The 24,708-nt window shown below is 46.0% G+C and overlaps 1 protein-coding gene across 4 annotated transcripts in view; it reads right to left on the bottom strand.

The window, feature by feature from the left end:
• LNX1 (ligand of numb-protein X 1) overlaps positions 1–24,708 on the bottom strand; it is a 261,445-nt gene that overhangs the window by 45,077 nt on the left and 191,660 nt on the right. For 3 of the 4 annotated variants that reach the window (XM_029587604.1, XM_029587615.1, XM_029587620.1), the window contains one exon: positions 23,639–23,773. The exons of the other annotated variant lie outside the window; for it this stretch is intronic. In XM_029587604.1, coding sequence (XP_029443464.1) covers positions 23,639–23,773 — 135 coding nt within the window. The remainder of the gene's footprint in view (positions 1–23,638; positions 23,774–24,708) is intronic. 4 annotated transcript variants of the gene reach the window in all.

Here is a 24,708-nt window from a genome sequence, read left to right as displayed (position 1 = left end):
TTGTTGAATAGTGGACGGTCCGTATTGGGATAGGAGTGTTGAATTAAATGTGGCTTCATTTTGTGGAGAGATGATGAGAAGCTCTGTTTTGTTCGTGTTGATCGCCAAAAAGTTGTCAGTGAGGAGTTTTTTTATTTCTGCGAGGGCAGTGTTCCAAATTTTTATAGCATTAGGAAGAGAGTCATTTATGGGGATAAGGATCTGCACATCATCTGCATATATGAAGTGCTGGAGACCTAGTTTCGACAGTAGCCGACAGAGAGGTATGTTGAAGAGTGTTGAGGAGAGTGATGATCCTTGGGGTACTCCTTGTGAAAGTCTTCTTGGCTTGGATTCGCATGAGCCAATTTTTACACTATAAGTTCTATCGCTCAGGTATGATTGGAACCAGTGTAGGGCTGTGCCAGCAATGCCTATTTCTGAGAGGCGGGTGATAAGGGTGTTGTGGTTGACCGTATCGAAGGCGGAAGATATATCTAGAAGGGCAAGAATGTAGGAATGACCGGCATCTAGGGCTTTTAGCAGTGATTCTGACAGGGATAGAAACAGCATTTCCGTGCTATGATGTTTTCTAAATCCATACTGGGACGGGAAGAGTATATGATGCTCGTCGAGGTATTCGGTAAGTTGTTTGTTGATAATTTTCTCTATTATTTTAGCGAGGAATGGGAGGTTCGATACAGGGCGATAGTTAGCAGGATCAACAGGATTGAGATTTGGTTTTTTAATGGTAGGTTTTATAATGGCATGCTTGAATTGGGATGGTACTATGCCAGATGTAATAGATTTGTTGAGGATCTTAGCCATGGGTTTCACAATAGTGGTGGGAATCGAGAGGAGTGTTTTTGTGGGCATTATGTCTGATGGGTGCAGAGCTGGTTTGATTTTTTTGAGTATTGCTTCTATCTCGAGAGCAGTAGTGGTCTCGAGGTTGGCGAGCGTGGTTTCAAAGTTTGTGGGAGGGTAAGAGTGATGAGAAGTCTGCTTGTGCAATGTTGAGTGTGGAATGATTGTCTGGTTAGCGTTGTGAGTGTTATTAGGTGTATGGGAGTTGTTGGGAGGGGGGGGGGGTGTTGAAACGTGCCCTGATGGATTCAACTTTGTTGTGGAAGTAACAGGCTAGTTTTTCACATTTCGTTTCATCATCATTGTTTGGGTTTATGTTGTCTGGGGGTGATATGAGGCTTGAAACATATTGGAAGCGTGCACGTGGGTTGAATTGGAATTGATGTATTCTTGCTGCATAAAAGTCTTTCTTAGCTTTGTTTGTGGCTTTGCGGTAATTATGAAGTAGGGACTTGAACTTTGCTAAAAGGGATGGGTTTTGGTTTCTGCGCCATTTCTTTTCCATTTTACGGAGCTCGGTTTTCATAGTTTTTAGTTCGAGGGAGAACCATGGTTTTTTGACTGTCTTGTCCTTATTAATTTCTTTGGTTCATATGGGGCAAAGCTTGCCTGCTATGTTGCTGGTGATCTGAAACCAGGATGATGAAGCTGTGTTGGCATCTGTGAAGTCTAGTTTTTTGTCCCGGGGCTTGAAAAAGGGGGCGAGGAGTGGGCGGGGCGGGGCCAGACCCTCCAGGCTCAGTGGCCATTTACCACTGTGCCCGGGATGGTGGGCCAGCCGATGGCCGGCGTGCATAACCTACGCCTGCCCGGAGGCAGGCACAACTTATCAGATAAAGGTAAGGGGGGGGGGGTTAGGTAGGGCTGGGGGGGGTGGGTTAGGTAGGGGAAGGGAGGGGAAGGTGGGGGGCGGGAGGGGAACGGAGGAAGGCTGCGTGGCTTGGCACACACAAGGTGCACAAGTGTGCACCCCCTTGCGCGTGCCAACCCTGGACTTTATAACATGCACGCGCATGTAATAAAATCGGGCGTAGATTTGTGCGCGCCGGGTTGCGTGCACAAATCTACACCCGTGCGTAAATCTTAAAATCTGGCCCATTGTGATTTTCCTGCGCCTCCAGATACGTCACCACAATATATTAGACCATTATACATCATCTATACATACATTTTCTATTTTATTTATACACTAGGATCAAAGTACCTAAACCTTTTAGTACCTGATCCTAAAAATCCTCATCAAACACAAATAAACAAGTACATAATATTTGTTGACACATACAATCTACATATAAATACACAGAATACCCCAATAGTAGTATACACATTTACATCCATACTTGCTTTCACACCATTTAAATAGGACTTATAGACAATAGTGTATTGTTTCCCAGGTCTGATGGAAAAGCCACAAGAAGGCCCTTGTTTCACTGGTGAAGACTTCCTCAGGGGGGACCCCTGGCATAGAAAACACTGAAAAGTCTAAAACAAAACAAGATAAATGGAAAAATGTGTGAACAAACTAAGGGGATTATTTTCTATCCGTATCCCTTTTCATGTGCGATAGCAAGTAGGGGGCGGAGTCAGGGTGGGGAGGGGAGGAGTCGGGGCGGCGAGGAGGCAGACGCGGCGGTGTCTTCGCTGGCGGCACCACCAGTAGCGTGCCCAATAGCACCACCTTTCATGGTGGCGCTATTGGGTGCGCCCACCCCCCGTTACCGCCAAGATTCAGTTAATAATAATCTCTTCAGACCTACTTGTAAAAGACTGCTCCCGATGCATGTGGATTGGAAAAGCCAAGTAAACTCAAAATTTGTGAGGGACAGAGTTGTATACCAGAGAAATAATAGCTTAAAAGGAAAAGAAAAATGATTGTATAATGTTTAAAATCTTTACCTAACAATTGCATTTTAGAGATTGATGACCATAATACTGCTGAAACTCTTCCGTGACAAATAAATGTAGTGACACTACCTGTATAAACAACATACTGGTTTGAAAAAGAATTTGTGATTTAAAAATGTATTATGCTCAAACATTTTTTAAATAAAAAATTGCAAACTGCAATCCACAACTGAAAGCCTGGGAAAGCTGGCTGAAGAAACTGAGTCCCAATCTCTTATATTGCATGTCACATTATTCTGAATAACAAAAAAATCTTCCTTATGAAGCATGAGCTGGAATGAAATGACAGGACAGCCAAAAATATCAAAAAGGTAAGAGTCTGCTCTGCATTACTGCAAAAATAGCCTCCAAAAATATTTTAAACATATATATGATTTGTAAATGGCAGCGGGCACTAGTTCATACAGACTTACTTGCATTGAAGTCCCGATGGACCAGTGTTGGTAACCAGACCAGCCCCGCTTATGAAATGATGCTGAAAAAGTGAAAGTATAGCTGAATTTATGGAAAGAATGACCGAATAGATAACTGAATGAAAAATGAAAATACCTGAATTGAAGACAAATATGTATGTAGTGCTCAGACCAAAGTAAATAAATGTTACTGAAGGGAGCCGTCTCGACTAGTATGGCGTCGGCAAACCTCCAAGAGGGGCAAGCACTCTTCATACTAAAAAAAAACTGCAGGCATTTGGACATGAATTTAAAGTGATGAGATCTGTTGGAAAAGGAAAGTGAAATCACAAAGAAACTTAACTAGCTTGAACTCATTGAGATCTAGTGCTGTATTACTAAAATATCCATAACTCAATGCGATTCTCACGGCAAATGCAACCTTCCTCTTGCTATCAAACTACTTGTAGGAACCAAAGCGAGCAAACCCACGCTGAGACGCAACCAGGTTATATGTGTCCAACAGAATTGTACGTTGAGAGACTCGCCCAAACAAACAAGGGGATTGTTACATCAACCAATGAGAGCCCAATGTTATTGAGAAAAAAAAAAGGGGGGGGGGGAATTGTTTTGATTCATGCTGCCCTTATTAAGATGAAAAGAAAAAGTGATTAAGTGAAGGGGGTCCTACACAACTGGCATATGAAGCCAGAAGGACCTTGCTCCAGTTACCTATATATCAGATGAATGCCTCCTATTCAATCGTTTAATTTAAGCCGTCTGGAGCCAAGGTGTGCCATGTATAAATATAACTTTGTTCACAGCGTAAGAGTTGTAAGGAAATGTTTCCTCCTCTGGGATTGCTTTGTTGGATAACAAAGAATTTTAATTGTTCAAGGGAATGATCTAAGTCAATCCAATGCTTGACAAGAGGTACTTCTAATTTATGAGTACGGCTACAACTGTTATGTTGAATAATATGTGTGCAAATAGAAAGCTTTGTATGACCTATTTATAATTTTTCACAAGGGCACCTGATGGCATACATGGCCTGAGATGTGCTACTTTCTAAGGACATGGGAAAGTATCAAAGGGATGTGGAGAAAAATGTGAATCAAATGTACAGACTGAACAGTGATTGCATGCAAACTGGCTCAATTCTTCAGTATTTGTGCCAATGCAGGGATAAGGGTTAATCAGTAGGTCATGTAAATTATGACCCCTGGTATGAGCAAAGATCGGTTTCTTCTGAAAGACCTGATGTAATGATAGTATGATGTCCTGAACCACATGTGTCCTGGATAAGAAAGGGACTACACAGATTAACTAGTCCAACGAGGAGCAGTGTCGGGTCTCTAACAAAAGATCATGATTGGCATATAAGTCCCGCTTATAAGCACATTTAATAGCTTTCAGGGGATAACCCCACTCCAAGAACCTTGTACGCATATTAAGAGGCTGTATTTTATATTCCAAGGATGTTTCACATAGATGCCTCAGCTTAAGAAACTGTCCCACTGGGATGTTAGTGAGCAAATTGTGAGGGTGAAAGCTGTTGAACTGCAGTAGATAAGTCCAATCAGTAGGTTTCGTAAAAATGGTTGTAGTTAATCTACCTCAATGCTTGATCGCCGTAAGGTCCAAAAAGGAACCAGTGTGTTGATGTGATGTAATGATAAATTGCATGTTAGGATCATGTGTATTGATCCATAATGAAAATAGATATAATGACATCACAGACCCTTTCCAAATGAAAAATATATCGTCAATAAAGCAAACCCATAAATGTATGTGGTTCCACTGTTCAAAGTATATAATACATCACACCAACACAGTGGTTCTTTTTTGGAGCTTACAGCGATCAAGCATCAAGGTAGAGGGGTAGAGGTGGAGGTTGGTTTGTTGTTTGTCCTCATCCCCTCCTGAACAAAAAAGATGTTCCACTGCCCCTGAGTTCCCCCTACTGTAGGCTGATTTAAAAAGATACCATGTCAGGGCCAGCAGTGGCTTCCACCTTCTATTTTGGCTGCAGCGGGGAAAAGGATGCAATTTGCCACAATTCAAAAAAGGTTCCTGGTCAGTGACTGGCACAAATTCAACACTGTGGCTGACTCATCCTACCATATGAATCCTAGCTTTCTATAAAACAGAGATCATCTTGCCTTGTACCACCTTACTTATTGGCAGGAACCTCATTCTTTATCAGATTGTTCAACAACACATATGGGGACTTGTACTCAAACCTATAGCCTATATGTAGAGACTCCCTTGCTTATATGTGTCCCGGGTTCAAGCCCTAGGTTAGGACAGGAGTAGGAGGGGGAAGACCTGTACCTCCATCTGAGGTTGCTGGATTGGTCAGCCAGGCTGTATAAATGCAGGCCGAACAGAATATCAGGTAGGAGGTTTGAGTTGGTGTTTGAAAAGGGGATTTCCTAGTCTCCAACATTAGGCCCCCCAGTGCCTGACACTTGGGAGAAGCACATCCCTAACTGTTACCCAACCAGTCTGTAAGGGGTGGCATCCGTGGTGTGAGAAATTGGAAAGTTGTGTTTTTTGGGTAGAATAGCTGTTCCTGCCGCTGGGAGGATTTTTTCCCCTGCTTACGGGGGCAGGGTAAAGAGCTGTGGTTCCTTGCTTGCAGTGTCTTGTCAATCAAGAAGTTTGCTGTTGTTGAAGAGTTTTGTTTCCTTTTGTTTGGGAGGAAGTTTTACCCACCATTCCTGTCCAGGAGAAGGAGCTTATGAGCACATTTTATTTTATGGCTGGTGGGACTTTCTATCACTAAGGTGCTTGAGAGATATCAGAGGAGAGACAAGAGACCCGGTACACTTGCAAAGAGCCTGGCTTCCACCACCCAGTGCCTGCTGGTCTGAGGGGCACTCACTTGGAGGAATAGGACTGAGATTATTTCACACCTTGATTTAGTTATTTCAAGATTAATTAATGTAAACCCCATCTCAGGTGCTGACTTAACACTGTTGGGTCCATAAAAGAATTTGTATCTCTGGGGCTGGATCACACAGACTAACTTTTTGCACAGTTTCTTTTCTCAGGTCCTGAATCCTTTGCTGGTGGGAGAAGGGAATCTTCCTTCAGGGCCCAGAGTGAAAGGTTGCCTTGACAATACTTTTCCCTGAGAGAGGTAACTTCTGTTTCCACTGTGTGCATGTATGGTGCAAATAAAACATGGAGACTCAGTTTCAGTGTCAAAATAAAATATTTTATTAAAAACATAAGAATATAGGACATGCCATACTGGGTCAGACCAAGGATCCATCAAGCCCAGCATCCTGTTTCCAATAGTGGCCAATCCAGGCCATAAGAACTTGGCACGTACCCAAACATTAAATAGATCGCATGCTACTAATCAGGTGAAGTATTGGCACAGTTCAGAACATAGTCCTTAGGACTACAGCTTGTCTTTTCAGTTATAGTCCTTTCTCTATCTGTGCAAGGGTCTCTTATTACCAGAGCTGGAAAACACTCATCCTACAGGGCATGGATTAAATGAGGTTCCCAAGTGGATAGGGTATCTTCGTGTGGGCAGGAAAACCCATTCAAAGCTAGCAAAAATGGTAACGCAGTCCCAGCTCAGAGAATTCCAAATTGCTCTCTCTCCCTAGGGATGAAGACTCCAAATACATGTCTTCAATATGTGTTATCTGGGCACCTTTCCAGGTTACCAGTAAGCCCTCGGACAATACATGTTAGTGCAGTTACAGGCCAATACAGTACAGTGTGCACTGTTAACCCGCGTTTGGACGCGCATTTTCGACGCGCTAGCTTTACCCCTTATTCTGTAAGGGGTAATAGCACGTCGAAAACACACATCCAACCCCCCCGAAACTAATAGCGCCCGCAACATGCAAATGCATGTTGATGGCCCTATTAGCTATTCCCACGCGATTCAGTAAGTAAAATGTGCAGCCAAGCCGCACATTTTACTTTCAGAAATTAGCGCCTACCCAAAGGTAGGCGTTAATTTCTGCCGGCAAACTGCTTTTCTGTACACCCTGTACAATTTCTGCCAGCAAACTGCCAGAAAACTGCTTTTCTGTACACCCTCCAACTTAATATCATGGCGATATTAAGTCGGAGGTTCCAAAAGTAAAAAATAATTTAAAAAAAAATAATTTTTAAATCAGCCCGCAGCTCGCGGGGTTGAAAACCGGACGCTCAATTTTGCAGGAGTCCGGTTTCCGAACCCTTGGCTGTCAGCAGATTTGAGAACCGACGCTGGCAAAATTGAGCGTCGACTGTCAAACTCGCTGACCGCTGCCGCTCCTGTCAAAAAGGCGCTATGGACGCACTAGTGTCCCTAGCACCTCTTTTTACCACGGGCCCTCATTTGAATACTAAATCGCGCACACAGGAGAGTGGCCTGTGCGCGCGCTGGGAGAGCGGGCGCTCGCCTGCTCTCCTGCGACTTTTATTGTATCAGCCCGTTAAAGAGATAATTAAGAGGAGGATCCATTCATTGGCAGCCCCTCCCTTGCAGGAGGTTTTATCGCAGAGCTCCGCAAAGGGCTCTGGGGGCAGTCTTAGAGAAAGTTTGAAGTTTTTCTTGAGTTACATTTTGGGCCTACCTGGAGCCTTGAAGACCATCTGAGATCTTTCAGCATGGGTCTGGGCATTCCTGCTGTGCTCTCCTTCAGAGGTAGAGGTTGTCCAGGGACTAATTTGGGACTTTGGAAAATTTGCTTAGTAGGAGCCCTGCCAAACCTCTGGGCCTTTCCGAGACACAGGGATTGGGAACCCTGTGTTGAAAATGCCCTGGGAAGACCTGCCCGTTTAAGGTAATGACTCTCAGGCCTGTTGCGACCAGGTGTGCACACTGCATTTGCATGGGGCAGCACACATGAGGGGGTGGTGGCGGAGCTCAACCCGCTGGCGGCTGAAAATGAGAAAAGGCCAGGAAGAAGAGTGACGGGGTGCTGGTGGGTTGAGTAAAGACTACAGCAGTTTTCTCTGTTAGCTGTGCATGTGAATTCACAGCTTTCCAGAACCAGCCCCCCCTCCCTCAATTACAAAAAGGCAGGTGGGGCTGAAGGAAAGACAAGCCCGCAAGGCCATGGTGGAGCTCATCCAACCATGGCCTGAAGTGAAGAAGAGGATGGATGGGGCCGCGTGAGGAGCCTGGAGACAGGAGGCCATGTGTGTGTGTGTGAAAATCTGTGTATATGTGTCTATGTACAGAGCTTGTGTGTGGCTGTATCAGAGCTTATATATGTGTATGTCTGTGTGAGAGCTTGACTGTGTTTGTGTCAGAGCTTGTGTTCATGTGTGTGTGTGTGTGTGTGTGTGTGTGCTTGAGTGTATGTCTGTGTTAGAGCTTGTATTCATGTGTATGTATATATATCTGTGTGAGTGCATGTGTACTTATGAGAGCCTATGTGTCACATTTAGGCTGTCACAGGCATGCACACACACACAATGTGTCTGTAAGGGAGAGATAGGGAGTGTGTGTGAGAACAAACTGTGGAGCTGAAAATTCATATTTATTGTGCCATCAGTCCAGAGTTGTTTACAGTAAAGTATAATTTTTGGACATTAATCCAGTGATCCCTGCATCTTCTTTTGGCACACAGCTAGGCCTGGTGCTACTGGGTGTGCATACCGTGCATTTGCATGGGGTGGCTCACCTGGGGGGGGGGGGGGAGGGGGGGTGGCGAGTTGGTAGCAGCAAGAGGGCTTCACGGCCACTGGTGGAGCTTAACCTGCCAGTGGCTAAAGAAGGAGAGAGGCTGCAGGTCGCCTGCAGAGCTCAACCTGCCGGCAGCTGAAGGAGAGGCCTATTTGTATGCGCAGGCGCATGCACCCACACAAAACTTCCACTCCCCCCCAGCAGAAAGGCTGGTGGGCCATGGTGGAGGTCATACCACCATGGCCCGAAGATAACAGGAGGCTCACAGGGCCATGGTGGAGCTCATTCCATTATGGCTTGACGACAATAGGAAGCCCACAGGGCCGAGGTAGAGCCAATTCCACCATGGCCCGATGAGAACAGGAGGCCCATGGGGACGTGGTGAAGCTCACGGGGAGCATGTATGTGGGTGTCTGTGAGAGCCTATGTGTGTGTGTGTGTGTGTGTGTGTCTGTATGACAGCCTATGTATTTGTTTCTGTGTGGGATCCTATGTGTTTCTGTCTGTTTGACAGCCTATGTGTCTGTGTGGGCACATATGTATATCTGTGTGAGAGCCTATATGTATGTTTGTGTGTATCTGTATGAGAACCTATGTATGTGTGTGTCTGTGTGAGAGCTTATGTGCCTGTGAAAGTGTCTAATAGAGCCTGTGTACTTGTATGTGTATTTGTGATTGTTTGTGTGCCATTGAGAGCCTATGTGTCACATATAGGCTCTCACAGGCACACACATACACAGGCACACACATACACATACACAAGAGAAGGAGGCTTTGAGCATGCTATCATTTAAGTGAACTGCAGTAGAGAAAAGAAAGGACAATGCAACTATGTAACTTGAGCCGCCAGCCCAGGAAATTGAAAAGATTGCCAAACCCCTTACTGGGAAGGTACTTAAAATGATCATTGAATTGATTAGTCAGATTCAGGTAGGGGATTTGCATGTCACGGCCCCCGGACTACTGCTGGTAATTTTGCAGGGAAATATCACTAAAAATCAAATGATTCAAACTTCTAAATTACAGAACTATGACTGGGAAAGGAATTTATGAGAGAAATGTACTGGAAAACAGTCCAAGGAAGCAAACAGATTCTCACCCTGACTAACAAAGGGAATTCAGACACTTGGGTACCCAGTTCCCAGACAACAGAAGGGGATAGTCAGGCAGGATGGAGGGGTATGAACATGGGCTCTTTCTGTGGTCCTGCCTGGAGCTTGGCCTTTTGGCTGAGAGAAGGTGACTTATCCAGGTTGGGTAACAGTGAATGACTGGCCATGAGCTTAGCAGAGCTAAAATCACTAAAAGCTGATACTGCGAAGGGCCTGCGAGCCTAGTAGAGCTATAAAACCCAAGCCAGGGAAAACCCTCCTACCAAGGCAGGAGAACAGAAAGACAGCGGCAGATTCGGAGGTGGAGTGGACTCTCTTTGAGCGAGGGGACCCCAGCGTCAGACCCAGACTGGTCTCCAGCAGCAGGCCCAGAAGTAGAGTGAGGTCCCCCAGGAAGGGGTGGATCACTGCTGCAGTTTAGGAGGCAGAGTAGGGTCCCTGAGGAGGGTGTGGCCACCAGCAGCAGTTCAGGAGGTGGAATTGGGTCCCCCAGGAGGCCATGGACCCCAGTGACAGACCAGGAGGTGGGGTGTGTCCCCCAGGAGGGCATGGACCCCAGCACTGGCACAGATGTTTCTGCGGAGCGGAAGGAGACAATTTTGATACAATGGACCCCCCCATGCCAACACTGCCCACCAGGCCAGTTGCATCTTTTCACATGGGTAAATCTTGGGGCAAAAGGGGGAGGATAATAATTATACTTGCTTAAGCAGGAATGTAAGAGGTCCCTTCTGTTCCATATAGCGGTATACTGTGGGGGCCAATAACCCTAAATTGACAAATATTAAATGTTCTTGCTATCTTGTAGAAATGTATATACTGGTGTGGCCTACTATCCACGAATAGATTAGTGTGCTGTTTGACATCCTATTAGCAAAGTACACAGTCATAGTCTAATAAACCTGTATATATATTTGTACAAACTGCCAGCCTTGTTCACAGTCCCGTTTGTTTTCCTGGAGTGAAGGGAGGGAAATCCCACACAGTAACTCCTTCTTCCCCAGGTGGAGGCATCAAGTGCCAAGAATATGAGGACTGATGGAGTCTGCCCAAGGGGGGCTCCTGCCATATCTGTCCCGGAACCAGGAATGTCCCGCGAGGTAAGCAGTCAAGGGGGCATTACAATTACATAATGTATGTGAGAGAGAGAGAGTATGTGAGAGAATGAAAGTGTTATTTTGTGCGTGTGTGTGAGACAGAAGATAAAATTTGTACCGTCCTACCTCCCCCAATCCACGATGATCTCAGGGTGACTGGAAATCAATAGATCCCAGGTTTTGGGAGCAGGAGATTTTTAAATCCTTATTAGTTTTAATTATGTAATTTGATGTTTCTGCTCTTTTGAAATATTTAATTTTTTGGGGAAAATAGAACATTTTTTAATAATCGGATTCTTTTATTCAGCAGATGTTTTGAAATATTTTATTGGTGTTTGAGAAATTTTGAATATTCTTATTCATTAACTGGTTTGCAATGGTTATTCCTTTTACGAATATGATTTTTCTATTATGATTGATGTTTTATCTTTCTTGATTTTATTATTTAATGTTTCATGAAGAATGGCAATGTTCCTATTTTTCCACTGTTGCTCTGCATGTAGAGGCTGGCTTGTTGTGGGTTCCTTTTCAGTTCTTCACAGCACGTTTCTGTTTATACTTTCTGATCTCTTCATTCTGTATTTGGTGAGGGGCTGTCTGTGTTCTGCTTATGTGACTAAGGTGAGGAATGGGGGCAAGCCAGTTTTTAAAAATATAGATGGCAGGAGGGAGCTGGGCTTTATTTGATGGGCTGGGACAGAGGCTGAATGAATTGTGGTGGTGATGGCGGGGAGGAGGGTGCAGCACAGTAACTGTTTGCATAGGGCAGCAAAAAACCTAGCACCGGCCCTGCACACAGCACACTCTGTCTAGGAATTCACCTCACCCAGGGAAGTCAGCCACCCCATACTGGGACCTGAGAGGACTCCTTTCTTCCCCCAGTCAAAAGATCCACACCTTGGGAGGTAAGGGAGACAGAAGAGCTAGCCAGGGTCCCTGCCCCAAAAGAGACTATAAAAAATTTTATGCCACCATCTGCATCCCGGGATAGGGTTATATATGTTTCAAGATGGTATTACTCTTAGTTCATACAATGTTCTCTCTCTCTCTCTCGGTCTCGAATCCCACGATGGAAGCGATCCTCTCAGGAACACACAGCTCTCAATGTTCCTACTCAGGCAAGAAGGGGGCAGCAAAACTCTTCCTCCTGGCTCTTCTAACCAAAAATCTTTTATTTTTTTCAAAAACTTGAGTCCATGACACCAGAATGCCTTTGCCCCTCTGTCCTCACAAGAGGTTGCAGAGGGACAGGTCTTCCTTATTCTGGGCTCTCCAGGGAAAGGGTTCCCCATGCCCTCTAGGCGTGTGCATTTGTTCCCTACAAATTGAGAATCCACAACGTATAGGGCCTTATTCGTTGTATTCGTGGGGAAGCGAAACCTATCGCGATTCCCCACGAATACAACGAATCTCGATGAATAATGCGGCCGCCTAAAGGACCCAATTTAAACAAACCCCCCACCCTCCTGACCCCCCCCCAAGACTTACCAAAACTCCCTCGTGGTCCAGCAGGGGGTCCAGGAGCCATCCCCTGCACTCACATCCTCGGCTGCCGGTTTCAAAATGGCGCCGATAACCTTTGACCTTACTATGTCACAGGGGCTACCGGTGCCATTGGTCAGCCCCTGTCACATGGCCATCGGTGTCATCTTGTGCTCCTACCATGTGACGGGGGCTGACCAATGGCACCGGTAGCCCCTGTGACATAGTAAGGGCAAAGGCTATCGGCGCCATTTTGATTACTGGCAGCCGACGGCCCTGAGTGCAGGAGATCGCTCCCCTGTGACATAGTGAGGGCAAAGGCGATCGACGCCATTTTGAATACTGGCGAAGGCTATCTATAGCCATTTTGAATACTGGCAAAGGCTATGGATAGCCATTTTGAATACTGGCAAAGGCTATGGAGTGCAGGAGGTCACTCCTGGACCCCCGCTGGACTTTTGGGAAGTCTTGTGGGGGTCAGGAGGGTCCCCCAAGACTTGCCAAAAGTCCCTGGTGGTCCAGCGGGGGTCCGGGAGCGATCTCCTGTACTCGGGCCGTCGGCTGCCAGTAATCAAAATGGCACTGATAGCCTTTGCCCTTACTATGTCACAGGGGCTACCGGTGCCATTGGTCAGCCCCTGTCACATGGTAGGAGCACAAGATGGCACCGATGGCCATGTGACAGAGGCTGACCAATGGCACCGGTAGCCCCTGTGACATAGCTGGTCAAAGGCGATCGACGCCATTTTGAATACTGGCAAAGGCTATCGATAGCCATTTTGAATACTGGCAAAGGCTATGGAGTGCAGGAGGTCACTCCCGGACCCCCGCTGGACTTTTGGGAAGTCTTGTGGGGGTCAGGAGGGTCCCCCAAGACTTGCCAAAAGTCCCTGGTGGTCCAGCGGGGGTCCGGGAGCGATCTCCTGTACTCGGGCCGTCAGCTGCCAGTAATCAAAATGGCGCCGATAGCCTTTGCCCTTACTATGTCACAGGGGCTACCGGTGCCATTGGTCAGCCCCTGTCACATGGTAGGAGCACAAGATGGCGCTGATGGCCATGTGACAGAGGCTGACCAATGGCACCGGTAGCCCCTGTGACATAGCTGGTCAAAGGCTATCGGCGCCATTTTGAAACCGGCAGCCGAGGGTGTGAGTGCAGGAGATGGCTCCCGGACCTCCCGCTGGACCACCAGGGAGTTTTGTTAAATCTTGGGGGGCTCAGGAGGGTGGGGGGTGTAGTTAATTTAATTTTAGCGGGGAAACGAATGGAAATTAACGTATAAACGGATTGGGGGACCCCCTTGCCGAATGCAACTTATCTGCCCCCCCCCCCCCGACAAATACGAATCCTGAATGCAACTTATGGCGTCCCTCTGCACATCCCTAATACCCTCTACCCAGGTGACATCCAGTGGTCTCACAAGACTTCCTACCTAAAAAATTGTAAAAATCTCAAAAACAACCTAGAAAACCACCCTGAAGCAAAGGTATGGATTGCAGAGACAGCTTCCTCAACCTTGCCTAGGAACTGCAGGGCAGGTAGTACCTGAGCCCAAGGGTAGGTCCCAAAAACCAACAAAGGAAAAACTTCAAGTCCTCCTCTAACTTCAAAAACCAGTCACTCAGGAGAGAGTTGCTTCTATTACCTTACAAGGGGACAGCCATCCTAGCTTCCTCAAAGGGAGGGTCTGTACCGAATGGTGTATACTTCTGTTTGTATGTTTCTACTACACAAACTCCTCCTAACTGGATGAACAATTTTTTATGAGTGAGGGGTCAAATGAAAGGTTAGGATAAACAGGTGCCACTAAATGGATAAAAGGTCCAAACTGCAGAGTCAGTGCAACTATTAGGTAAACTAGATGGTTGTCTAGAGCAGTGGTTCTCAACCTTTTTTCGGCCAGGACACACCGACAGATGGTTCTCACATGCATGACACACTGAACATGTGCCATCCCGGGGCTAAATGTAAACATACATTCTGCATCCTCAGGAACCCCCTCGACCCCAACAATGGGTGCAGAGCAGAACTAGGGCATTAGTCGTACAACTCACCATACAAAAAAGATATTCTGGTTCTGATGACATCTCAGTAAAAGCAAAACAAATTCCCTTTACTGGCAGGCACAATACCCCTCTTTATGAAAAGACAGTAATTTACTAACAAATAAGATTCATCCAAATGCCTACATGCTAGTAAAATACCTCACCTGAGTCACACACACAGAACTGACCTTCACCAAGTAAAGAAAGACCACAAATTATAAATATGGAGACAAACTGGAATGGGAAACCAAAAAAGCCACTCTGAATGCAATGCAAACCTGGAGAAATGGAAAGAGAAATATAGCACTTAATATAGTCCCAGGATCTGCAATAATGCACACAAACTAATCCGCACAAAGATACACCTGGATTATGGAACACACTCAAACAGTAACAACCCTATCTAAGAAAAGGCAACTATGCTAATATTAAACCAGGCCCTAAACACTAATACACCTCCTATTAGGAAAAAAGAGCAAGCCAAGCTGCTATAGATCCCCACTCAGAAATAATTGTAAAACTATACTAATAAATGTTACAAAACAGCTGATGAACAGAATAACATCCAACAATTAAAAACTCATAAAAATGATTAAAAATTGTCCAAATATCAATAAACTATTTCAAAACAGCAGACATATTACATAATACCCAATAATTAAAATGGCAGTCAATCAAGAAAAATAAACTTAAAAAGCCACCTTTACTTACCCTCTCCAGCAACTCTCCTACTACCTTCCCTTGCTGGTCAATAGCATTCACCAGAAGCAGCAAGGGCTGCTGAAACTCTGTCCTCACAGTCCTCTTCCTTAGGGCCTACAACCAGTCACTCACACACAGTTTCTGTCTCACAAACACACCAGTCACCTCCCTGACCAGTCTCTGTCTCTCTCACACACACACTAGTCACCTCCCTGATCAGTCTCTGTCTGTCACACATACTCCAGTCACCTCCCTGACCAGTCTCTGTCTCTCACACAGAAATACATCACCTCCCTGAGTGGTCTTTCTCTCTCTCTCACAAAAACACATCACCTCTGACCAGTATCCCTCTCAATCACACACATGCTCTCTCACTTGCATACAATCTCACTTGCATACAATCTCAGTCTTGCTCCCATTCTACAAACATACACAAAGCTGCCACTCATGCACCCAGGCACCCATTCTACCACACACACACACAAAGCTGCCACTCACACACCCAGGCACCCATTCTACCATACATAAAAGCTCTCATTCACACACTCAGGCACCCATTCTACCACATACACAAGCTCTCACTCATGCACTCAGGCACCCATTTTATCACACACTCACACAAAACTGCCACTCATGCACCCAGGCACCATTCTACCACACACTCATAAAGTTGCCACTCGGGCACATACACACACACAATGCTGCCACTCACATACACACACAAGCAAGTTTCCTCTCTCACATGGAGCCTCTTCTCATTATTTGGCCCAATAAGCCTGGCCTCCGCTCTTCAGCCGCCGGCGGACTGGGCTCTGACGGCAGCACACAGCGTCTCTCCACTCTTCAGGCCCCACAGGGTCTCTCTGCTCTTCAGCCGCTGCCGCCCTGGCTTCCGGTGGTGGCACACAGCGTTACTCTGCTTTTAACTGTATTGGCCCACCGGGGGATGATCGATCCCCTGATAGGCCAGTCCGCCCCTGAGGAGAAGGGAAGCACAACTGGGGCAAGGGGACACCGGGCGCCACCACACACCGGTTGAGAATCGCTGGTCTAGAGTGGTATCATTTTGGGAGGAGGGGGGCAGCACCAAAAGTGTCTTTATTGGCCAGTGCCCCAAATCTCAGGCAGAGGAAAACAATCGTTCTGTTTACTGCCTCAGCACTTCCCCTCCAGTCAGCATGCAGAGAACAGGAGGGAAGGAGCTAGGGAAAGGCAAAGAGCGATAGTTTTCTGCTCTGCTCCACTTTCCCCCATACGATCCTTTCCCTGTTTCAATAGACAGCATATGTATGAGCGTGGGGGCAGGGCTGGAGCAGAGAGCCACATCCTGCAGCTCTCTGTGATCCAAGGACTCAGGTGCAGCTGAGGGCAGAATGGGTGAGGAGGAAGGAGACATCCCAGAGCACAATCTGTGAGTGATTTATGGGAAGGGAAAAGAGTAAATGCTGAAAGGAGAGAGATTGCCACTAGTGCCAGACGGGCTGATGCAAGAAGGCATGAGTTTTGAGGAAGGTGCGGAGGAGGTGAATACTTGAAGGGGTTAATATTAGAGGAGATCTGCAGGTGAATTATTGGGAAAGGGGTGAGTGTTGGGGAGTTGAGAAAGGAGTTGAATACTGGGGGGGGGGGGGGGGGAGTACAAGAAGGGGGGAGAATGTGGTCTCCTTCCCTTTTCCTTTTGAAATTAGCAATGGAAACGGGCTGTCTGTAGGGTTGTAAGGAAGTCAGGATAGGGGCCGTATGAGAACTATGTGAGGGGGGAAATTGTACGTTAACAACTGGGGGAGTGCAGGGGCACAAGACCTGGGAAGGGCTTGCAAACAAAGTTGGTGGAAACAAGGTGGGGGGGGGAGAGACCAGAGAGGGAGGGTCTGTGTGAAAGCCAGAGGTGGTGGTGGTGGTGTGGGGTGAAAGAGTGTCCGAGATGGCAGTTGGATAGAGGTGTGGCTGCAATGCTGATGGGATGTGTGTATGTGTGTGAGGGAGTCAAGAGTGATGAAGGGGGAGGAAGGGTAACAGAACCAGAGGTAATGAAGTGGGGAATGGTGACAGGGGGGGGGGGGGGGGCGGCAAGGTTAGCAGGGAAGTTAGCCAGAGGTGAGATGAAAGGTTGGACAGAGAGAGGGAGTAGGGGCGCTTAGAGCTAGAAGGGTCAGGGAGAAAGAGGAGAAACAGCAGCTATAGCAACACAATGTGCTGATTCTTTTCACCAGGTCAGAAACAATCTGATCCAGGCTTGGATTTGCCTGGGCCTAGGGTGGCAAAGATCTGGGGGACAGCAGACTAGCAGAAGATTTGCTGCCTTTCAACTGTGCTGAATCTCACTGGGCATGGTACAGCCCTCTGCGTCCTGATCCAGCCTCTCTCCTCCCCCGGGAGCTGCAGAGAAGAGGAAAGAAGGGGGAGTGAGCCTGCAGCAGACACAGCAAAAGGGGATCATTTTGGAGAGGTCACTGGAGGGTGAGGAGAGAGGCTGAGGGATGAGAGGGGGATTGGCTGGGGGAGTGTATGTCTCTGTGTCAGAATTGGGGAACAAGGATAAGGGGGACAATGTTAGTGTGTGTGTGAGAGAGAAGGGATTGGTGACAAGTGTGTGTCTGCATCCCTAGTCCTCTCTCATTCTCACACTCCTCCCCCTTTACATCATCCCATTCCTGATCCTCCCACGTTCCTCTCCCCATCCCTGAGATCGCCTCCTTGTACTGATGCTTGCGACCTCGTCAAAAAGTGAATCTTAAAGGAAAATTAAAGCATTTATGTAGTGCTAGAATGGGCCAATGATGACTGATAATAGTTGTAAGGTCCCGAGTATGAGTGGAAAACGGCAAAATGCAATTTATACACCCTCCAGAGGACCGAGCTTGAGGGGAAAACAAATGGTCCCGATTTACAAAAAGAGTATGTTTAAAAGCCTTCTGCAATACCCGGCAAGGGTACCCTCTCTCTTGAAACTGCAAAATCATCTGCTTAGCTTGGATCACAAAGTCAGATTTGGATGAACAGAGGCAGCGAAGCCTTAATAGTTGTCCCACTGGTATGTTCATTCTTAAATGAGAGGGATGATGGCTATCGTATTTCAACAAGGTGTTACGATCAGTTGTTTTTCGAAAAATAGAGGTGGAAAAAATACCAGATGAAAAGATTATTGTGATGTCCAAAAACACGATGTTATGAGGGCTAATGCAAAAATTAAATTGTAGGTCCCTATTACATGAATTCAACCGGTCCAAAAACTAGGGGGTAGATTTTATAATTTTGCGCCAGCGCGTACTTTTGCTCGCGCACCAGGCGCGAACAAAAGTACGCTGGATTTTATAAGATATGCGTGTAGCCGCGCGTATCTTATAAAATCCGGGGTCGGAGCGTGCAAGGGGGTGCACATTTGTGCAACCTGCTCACGCCGAGCCCAGCGCGCGCTGCCTGTTCCCTCCGAGGCCGCTCCGATTTCGGAGCGGCCTCGGAGGGAACTTTCCTTCACCCTCCCCCCACCTTCCCCTCCCTTCCCCTACCTAACCCACCCCCCCGGCCCTATCTAAACCCCCCCTTACCTTTGTTGCATGATTTACGCCTGCTAAAAGCAGACGTAAATCTGCGCGCGCCAGCGGGCTGCTGGCGTGCCATCACCCGACCCGGGGGCTGGTCCGGAGGCCTCGACCACGCCCCCGGGCCGGCGCCACGCCCCCGGGCCCGCCCCCGCAACGCCGCATCACGCCCCCGAAACGCCGCGTCATTTAGGACACGCCCCTGACATGCCCCGACATGTCCCTTTTACAAAGCCCCAGGACTTATGTGCGTCCCGGAGCTCTGTGCGCGCCGACGGCCTATGTAAAATAGGCGCGCCGGCGCGCAGGGCATTTAAAATCTGGCCCATAAAAAATTGTACATTGGTGCCGGTCCAAATCCAAAAAATGTCATCAATATAATGTCTTCAAGTATGAATGAAAGGGGACCAAACTGAGGGATAAATTAATTATTCTTCAAACTTATTTATGTAAAGGCATGCCAAACTGGGCACCATGGTGGCCTCCATGGCTATTCCTTTAACTTGTTGATAGATAATGGATTGGAATTGAAAATAATTTCTTGTCAAGGCCAGTCATGTCAGCGTTAATAGAAATGCGGTAGAAATACGGATATGGTCAGGGTGAAGGTTCAAAATTTCTTCAATCAGAACAAGGGCTTCATCTTGTGGGATGTTAGAGTAAAGTGAAACTATGTCTAGAGTGACTAAAAAACAAAACTCAGGAGGTATTGGAGAATCATGGAGTAGTGTGATAAAATGACTCGAATCCTTCACGTATGAACGACTTAGAGATACAAAAGGTTGTATAAATAAGTCCACAAACTGTGAAAGCGGTTCTAATACTGAGCCAATTCCGGAGACTATAGGTTGTCCAGGAGGATTCTGTAGTGACTTGTGTATTTTAGGGAGAATATAGAAAGAAGGGATACGTGGGAATTCAACTTGGAAAAAGTTAGCTTCGCGGGGGGTAATCTGGTGAGAATCCAAAGCTTGTTGGACTAGATCTTTAATCAATGCCTGTAATTCAGTGGTAGGATCATCAGTTAAAGGGAAATAATACTCAGTATCCTGCAGTTGGCGTATGACTTCATTGACATAGTTTAAACGGTCCATGACCACAACGCCACCCCCCTTATCTGCTGGTTTCATGACTATAGAAATGTCATTGGCTAAGGAGTTAATGGCGGCCTTCTCAGCTCTCGATGTATTGTATTGTGAAACCATAGGATGCTGAGGTAACTGATCAGTATCTGACAAACCTAACTTCTCAAATGTAGAATAGGGTCATTGGGGCCTGGAGGAATCCAACGGAATTTCTTGCGTATCATAGAGATATGAGTGGGTGGGAAATCTGCAAAGAAACATTTGAAACGTAGAGAATGAAAAAAAACGATACAAAATTACTTGTACATCAAATGAGTCATAAGACCCAGTGGGGACAAAGGACAATCTCTTTTCTAAAACAAAAATTTCAAGCTGAGTAAAGGGACGAGATGATAAATTGTAAACTGAACTAGAATTTAAAGAGGTCATTGCCATAGGTTGTTGGACTGTTGTTGACGAGTATTTCAAGTGGTGCAAGTCATTGTAGTCAATTGGGACTTGCCCCGATATCGAGTGTTGCGTCCAGTTTTGTTTGTTGGAGCTGAGACTGTGCGGGCTGAGGAAGGTCTAAAAAAAGTTGTTGATGTTGTGATGAGGCTGACAAGGAAGAACCATAAGCACCAGGACAAACGGATATCTCTTCCTGGTGTATCGTCTCCAGAGGAGTTGTCGGATGAAGAGGTGGCAAAAGTCACTTTTCTGCGAACAGGGCGTGATGTGGACATCCATGTGTAGACGAACCCCCTTGGAGTAATCAGCTTCATCCCTCTGAAATTTTTTGTATTTGGCAGCCTTTAGGTCGCTTTTAAATTTGTCCAAGTTAGTACTGAAATCCAACAATTGCTGGTCAAAGGCCTCTAACATGGAATGCTGCTTGATGGAGTCGATCTGCACTGACAGTTTGTCTTGCAAGGAGGATGTAAGGTTTTTTGTTGTCTCGATGATGAGTAACATTAAATCAAATGAACATTTGTTCAAAATCTGATTCCAACGGGTGATAAATTCTTTGTTATCGGTGTGTAGTCGAGGTTCCTTTTGAATGCGCAAACCACGCGGAATCCTCTTGACACGGCAGTATTCAATGTCAGAGTGTGTAGTTCTGTTCGGGTCAGACGTTTTTGTAAATTAATCACTTCAAGCCTTGTGTGGCTGGATAACTTGCTACTTGTCCAGATATCTTTAAAAGATACCTGGGTAAGTAGCTCTGTCAATAATAATAAAAAAAGGGCCTGTGGCCTGAATGTCTTCCTTCCACAACCTTATATATAAGGGGCCCTATCGGGCCATGCCCCCCACAGCCCCCAAGCATTACTGGGCCCCTTCCCAGCACCCTTTCCCCATTCTCATAGAAAAATGTCCAATCTCACTGCCCGGACATTTCACCCCCTCCCTCGCTCCCTCTCCACAGTATAAAAGGGCTCGGGTGCACTCCCACCCACCCCAAATAGCCAAAACACATCCCTTCTGGGAGCAAGGGTCTTTACTCACCTGCTCCCGGTGGCTCCCGCACTGCTTCTGAGAGGCAGCACTGGAAGCGTTAAGCTATGCTTAGTTTATATTTCCAGTATTCAAATGTAAATTACCTATAATCTAGCCGGATAGGTGGCTGAATATGCCCAATTTGCCATTTAGCCAAATATCTTTTGAGCTATCTGTCTAAATAGCTATAGAATATGGATCTCTGGCATGCCCACCGGTATTGATATTAATAAGTAGTGGACAGTAAGAAGAGTGTTTTGTTTACTCCTTGGTCTCTAGTTTGCTTGGTGTATTTGATTCAGATTTTCCATTTTTTACGGTAATATATCAAACATGATAGATGTACAAGAAGTTCTCATCCTTACATCGCCCAACTTATGACATCGTGGACTTAGATCAGTGAGAATGTGTACCCCACTGAACCTCTGAAGGAGGTTTAACTTTCTGACATGGTTTGAGCCCCTCTGCGATCCACTGCTCAGCTCCTGTTGACACACAGGTACACACACACATACACACACACACACACACACACACACACACACACACACACATCAGTCATGTTCTTGCACATGACTCTACATTCGCTGCTGCTCCTCCTGCCATTGCTAGGCTGCGGGGGCACCTCCTGGATACCGCCTCTGCCCAGACCTTCTTCCGACAGGAGCTGCTGCACCTATATATCACTGACCAGATGAACTCCTTCCTGCACAGCTTCACCTGCACTCTCTGCCAGCAATGCCAAAGCCCCGCATGGTAGGCAGCCCTGGGAATTCAGCCAGCAGGAACTGACGCAAAGCAGAAGGATTGCTTCAGCATCTGGAGCAGGTATTGCTTTCAGCATGTACATTTATGCACAGGGACGGTAACTTTCTAATGGGTGCGCAGTTAAACATGCACACGTGTGCTTCGGTGCGTGCCCAAAGGCATGGCAATTTTATAACGTACATGCATGCGTTATAAAATAGTCTAGGCGCCTGTATGTGTGCACCTAATTTTTGCATGTGGGTATGCACAGCCGCACAAAGTCAGGATTGAGCTGTGCAAGTGGTGGAATTTTATAACAGGCGCACATCCATGCCTTGACCAGTTTCATCAGTTTGTTCACCAGTTCGCCCAGTCTAGATCTAGGTCCTCCACCCCTTCCTGGTTCCTTTGTCTGAACACCCCTCTAGTTACTCTAGACCCCTTAAACCCCTCAGGGATGCCTGTTTTTTGTTTTTTTTTTTAATTCCATAGCAGAAGTATACTTATGTGACACTGGACCTGGGTGCGCGTCCAGGCACGCAGGTACTTGCGTGCCTATCTTTTGGCCACGCCCCAGAATGCTCGTGCCCCACCCACGCCATGCATTTATTTTCCTCTGAAATGAGATGTGCGCATCTTGGCATATGCTTGCACATCCCCCCATTTATTAAAACAGTTGGACACGTGCATGTGCTAGATGTGCGCCTATTTCCCAGTTTTGGGGTACACATCTCTTTTAAAATTCATCTCATCATAAGTAAATGCTTTGCCCACCCCAAATCCGCCCCCTGGAATTTATAATGTGAGTGCAGGGAAAAGTGTAATCGAGTTATGTGTGCAGTTCTCCCCACACAATCCTCAGATAATTTTCAAAAGCCGATTTACGTGCTTTTGAAAATTACCCTCTTTAGGTATATTTTCTTTTGCATTACACACTACTCACTTGTAAAAGAATTATGTGCTCACAAGTAGTTTATGCCTATGCACACCCAAAATATATTAGAGGCAACATTTCTTAAAGAGAGTTAATTCTGTGTGTAATGTTTTGCTCACCACCACATTTTGCAGAATGGAAGAGGTTGGGACAATAATTAAAAATGAATGAACGACAGAGTAACCTTTATAGTTTGAACCAGATGCCCTGCATTTCTTCAGCCAGTCAGCATAAATCCCATGTTTCCTGCTCTGTGCCAGACAGAGAAAGTGCAGATAAGCCTCTTATTGTTTTTCTATAGGACACATTACATTTGGCTGGTCTAGGCCAGATGATAGGTTTTGTATACAGTGTGCACACATACAATCAGTGCCCCAAGGTTATCCAGGATTCCTTACACAGCTTTATAGTTTTCCCGATTCAGGCCCCAGCACTTACCAGAGTTTAAAATGAACAATCATAGGCTTTGATATTTATGATAAAATGGGAGATATGCATTTTCTGGTGATACAAGCCAGAGACAATACTTTAGAGTCATTATAGCATTAGGTCAGCGCCACAGTGTGCTGCTTCATGCTGTTTTCCCACCCTTTCTCAGAGAAGGAACAGAAAGCAGGCCTCACCTTGTTAGGATAGTTTCTTTCATTGGGGCATGGTGGAGGGCTGCCGTTGTTATTCCACTCAGCCTCCTGCAAGATATCAGGGGTGTGATGTCTGGTCTGCCGTGACACAATAAAGTGAACCCTCTCCTCACTGGCCTGCATGATGAGACACAGATATAAGTCCTGTTGTTTTACAGCTACAAGCCCAGCTTCTCTAGTCCTAGGATTTATGAAATACAACTCCTAGTTCTCAAATGCTGCTTTGTCCTTTATTCTAAAAAAAAAATATTATCTTTGTGTCATTATTTTGGCTCATGACATCAAACCAAAATCGATTAGTTGCCATTTTCCAGTCTAATTATGTGGATCACATCAGAACAGAAAAAAAAATACAAGTCTGATATGATATCTTCAAACCGTTTTTACACAAACACCGCAAAAATTATACATTCCCTATTTATTTTTAAATAAATAATCCAACACCTCCCCCCAGAAGACCTGATTTATTCAGCTTTTTGATTCATTCTTTTTATTATATTTTACATCAAATAAGTATGCATGGAAGCCATAGAGAGGACAAATTTCAAAGCCAGTTAAGCACGAAGCTGTCTGTCTGAAAATTGCCCATCCTCCGTTGGCTACAAGTATGCGTGTACCACAATGTGCGCATTTCTAGCTGCATTTAGGATAGGTTTCTGAGGGATCCGAAAATAATGTGCACAGATTATATTTTTCAAGTCTAAACTCATTATCTGCCAAAGGAAATCTGCCCACACAAAATGTAGAAGCAAATGCCCATGAGTACTTTGTACTTTCAGAGTGAAAGCCTGCACCTTGTTTCTCATTGAAAACTGGTGCAAGAGTCTGGGGATAAAAAAAATACCCCGGATTTTTGGTGGACAGTTTCAAAAATTGCCCCTGGAATACATAAAAGGAAATGTTGTCCACAGTTAGCAAGACACCTTAATTACAGGCCGATACAGTACAGTGCGTTTCGGTGGAGCGCACTGTTAACCCGCGTTTGGATGCACGTTTTCGACGCGCTAACTTTACCCCTTATTCAGTAAGGGGTAATAGTGTGTCGAAAATCC

This window comes from Rhinatrema bivittatum, chromosome 1 (assembly GCF_901001135.1).
Source record: "Rhinatrema bivittatum chromosome 1, aRhiBiv1.1, whole genome shotgun sequence".
In the NCBI taxonomy this organism is placed as follows: Eukaryota; Metazoa; Chordata; class Amphibia; order Gymnophiona; family Rhinatrematidae; genus Rhinatrema; species Rhinatrema bivittatum.
Note: the sequence above shows the minus strand (reverse complement) of the source record. Positions and strands in the feature narration are given on the sequence as shown.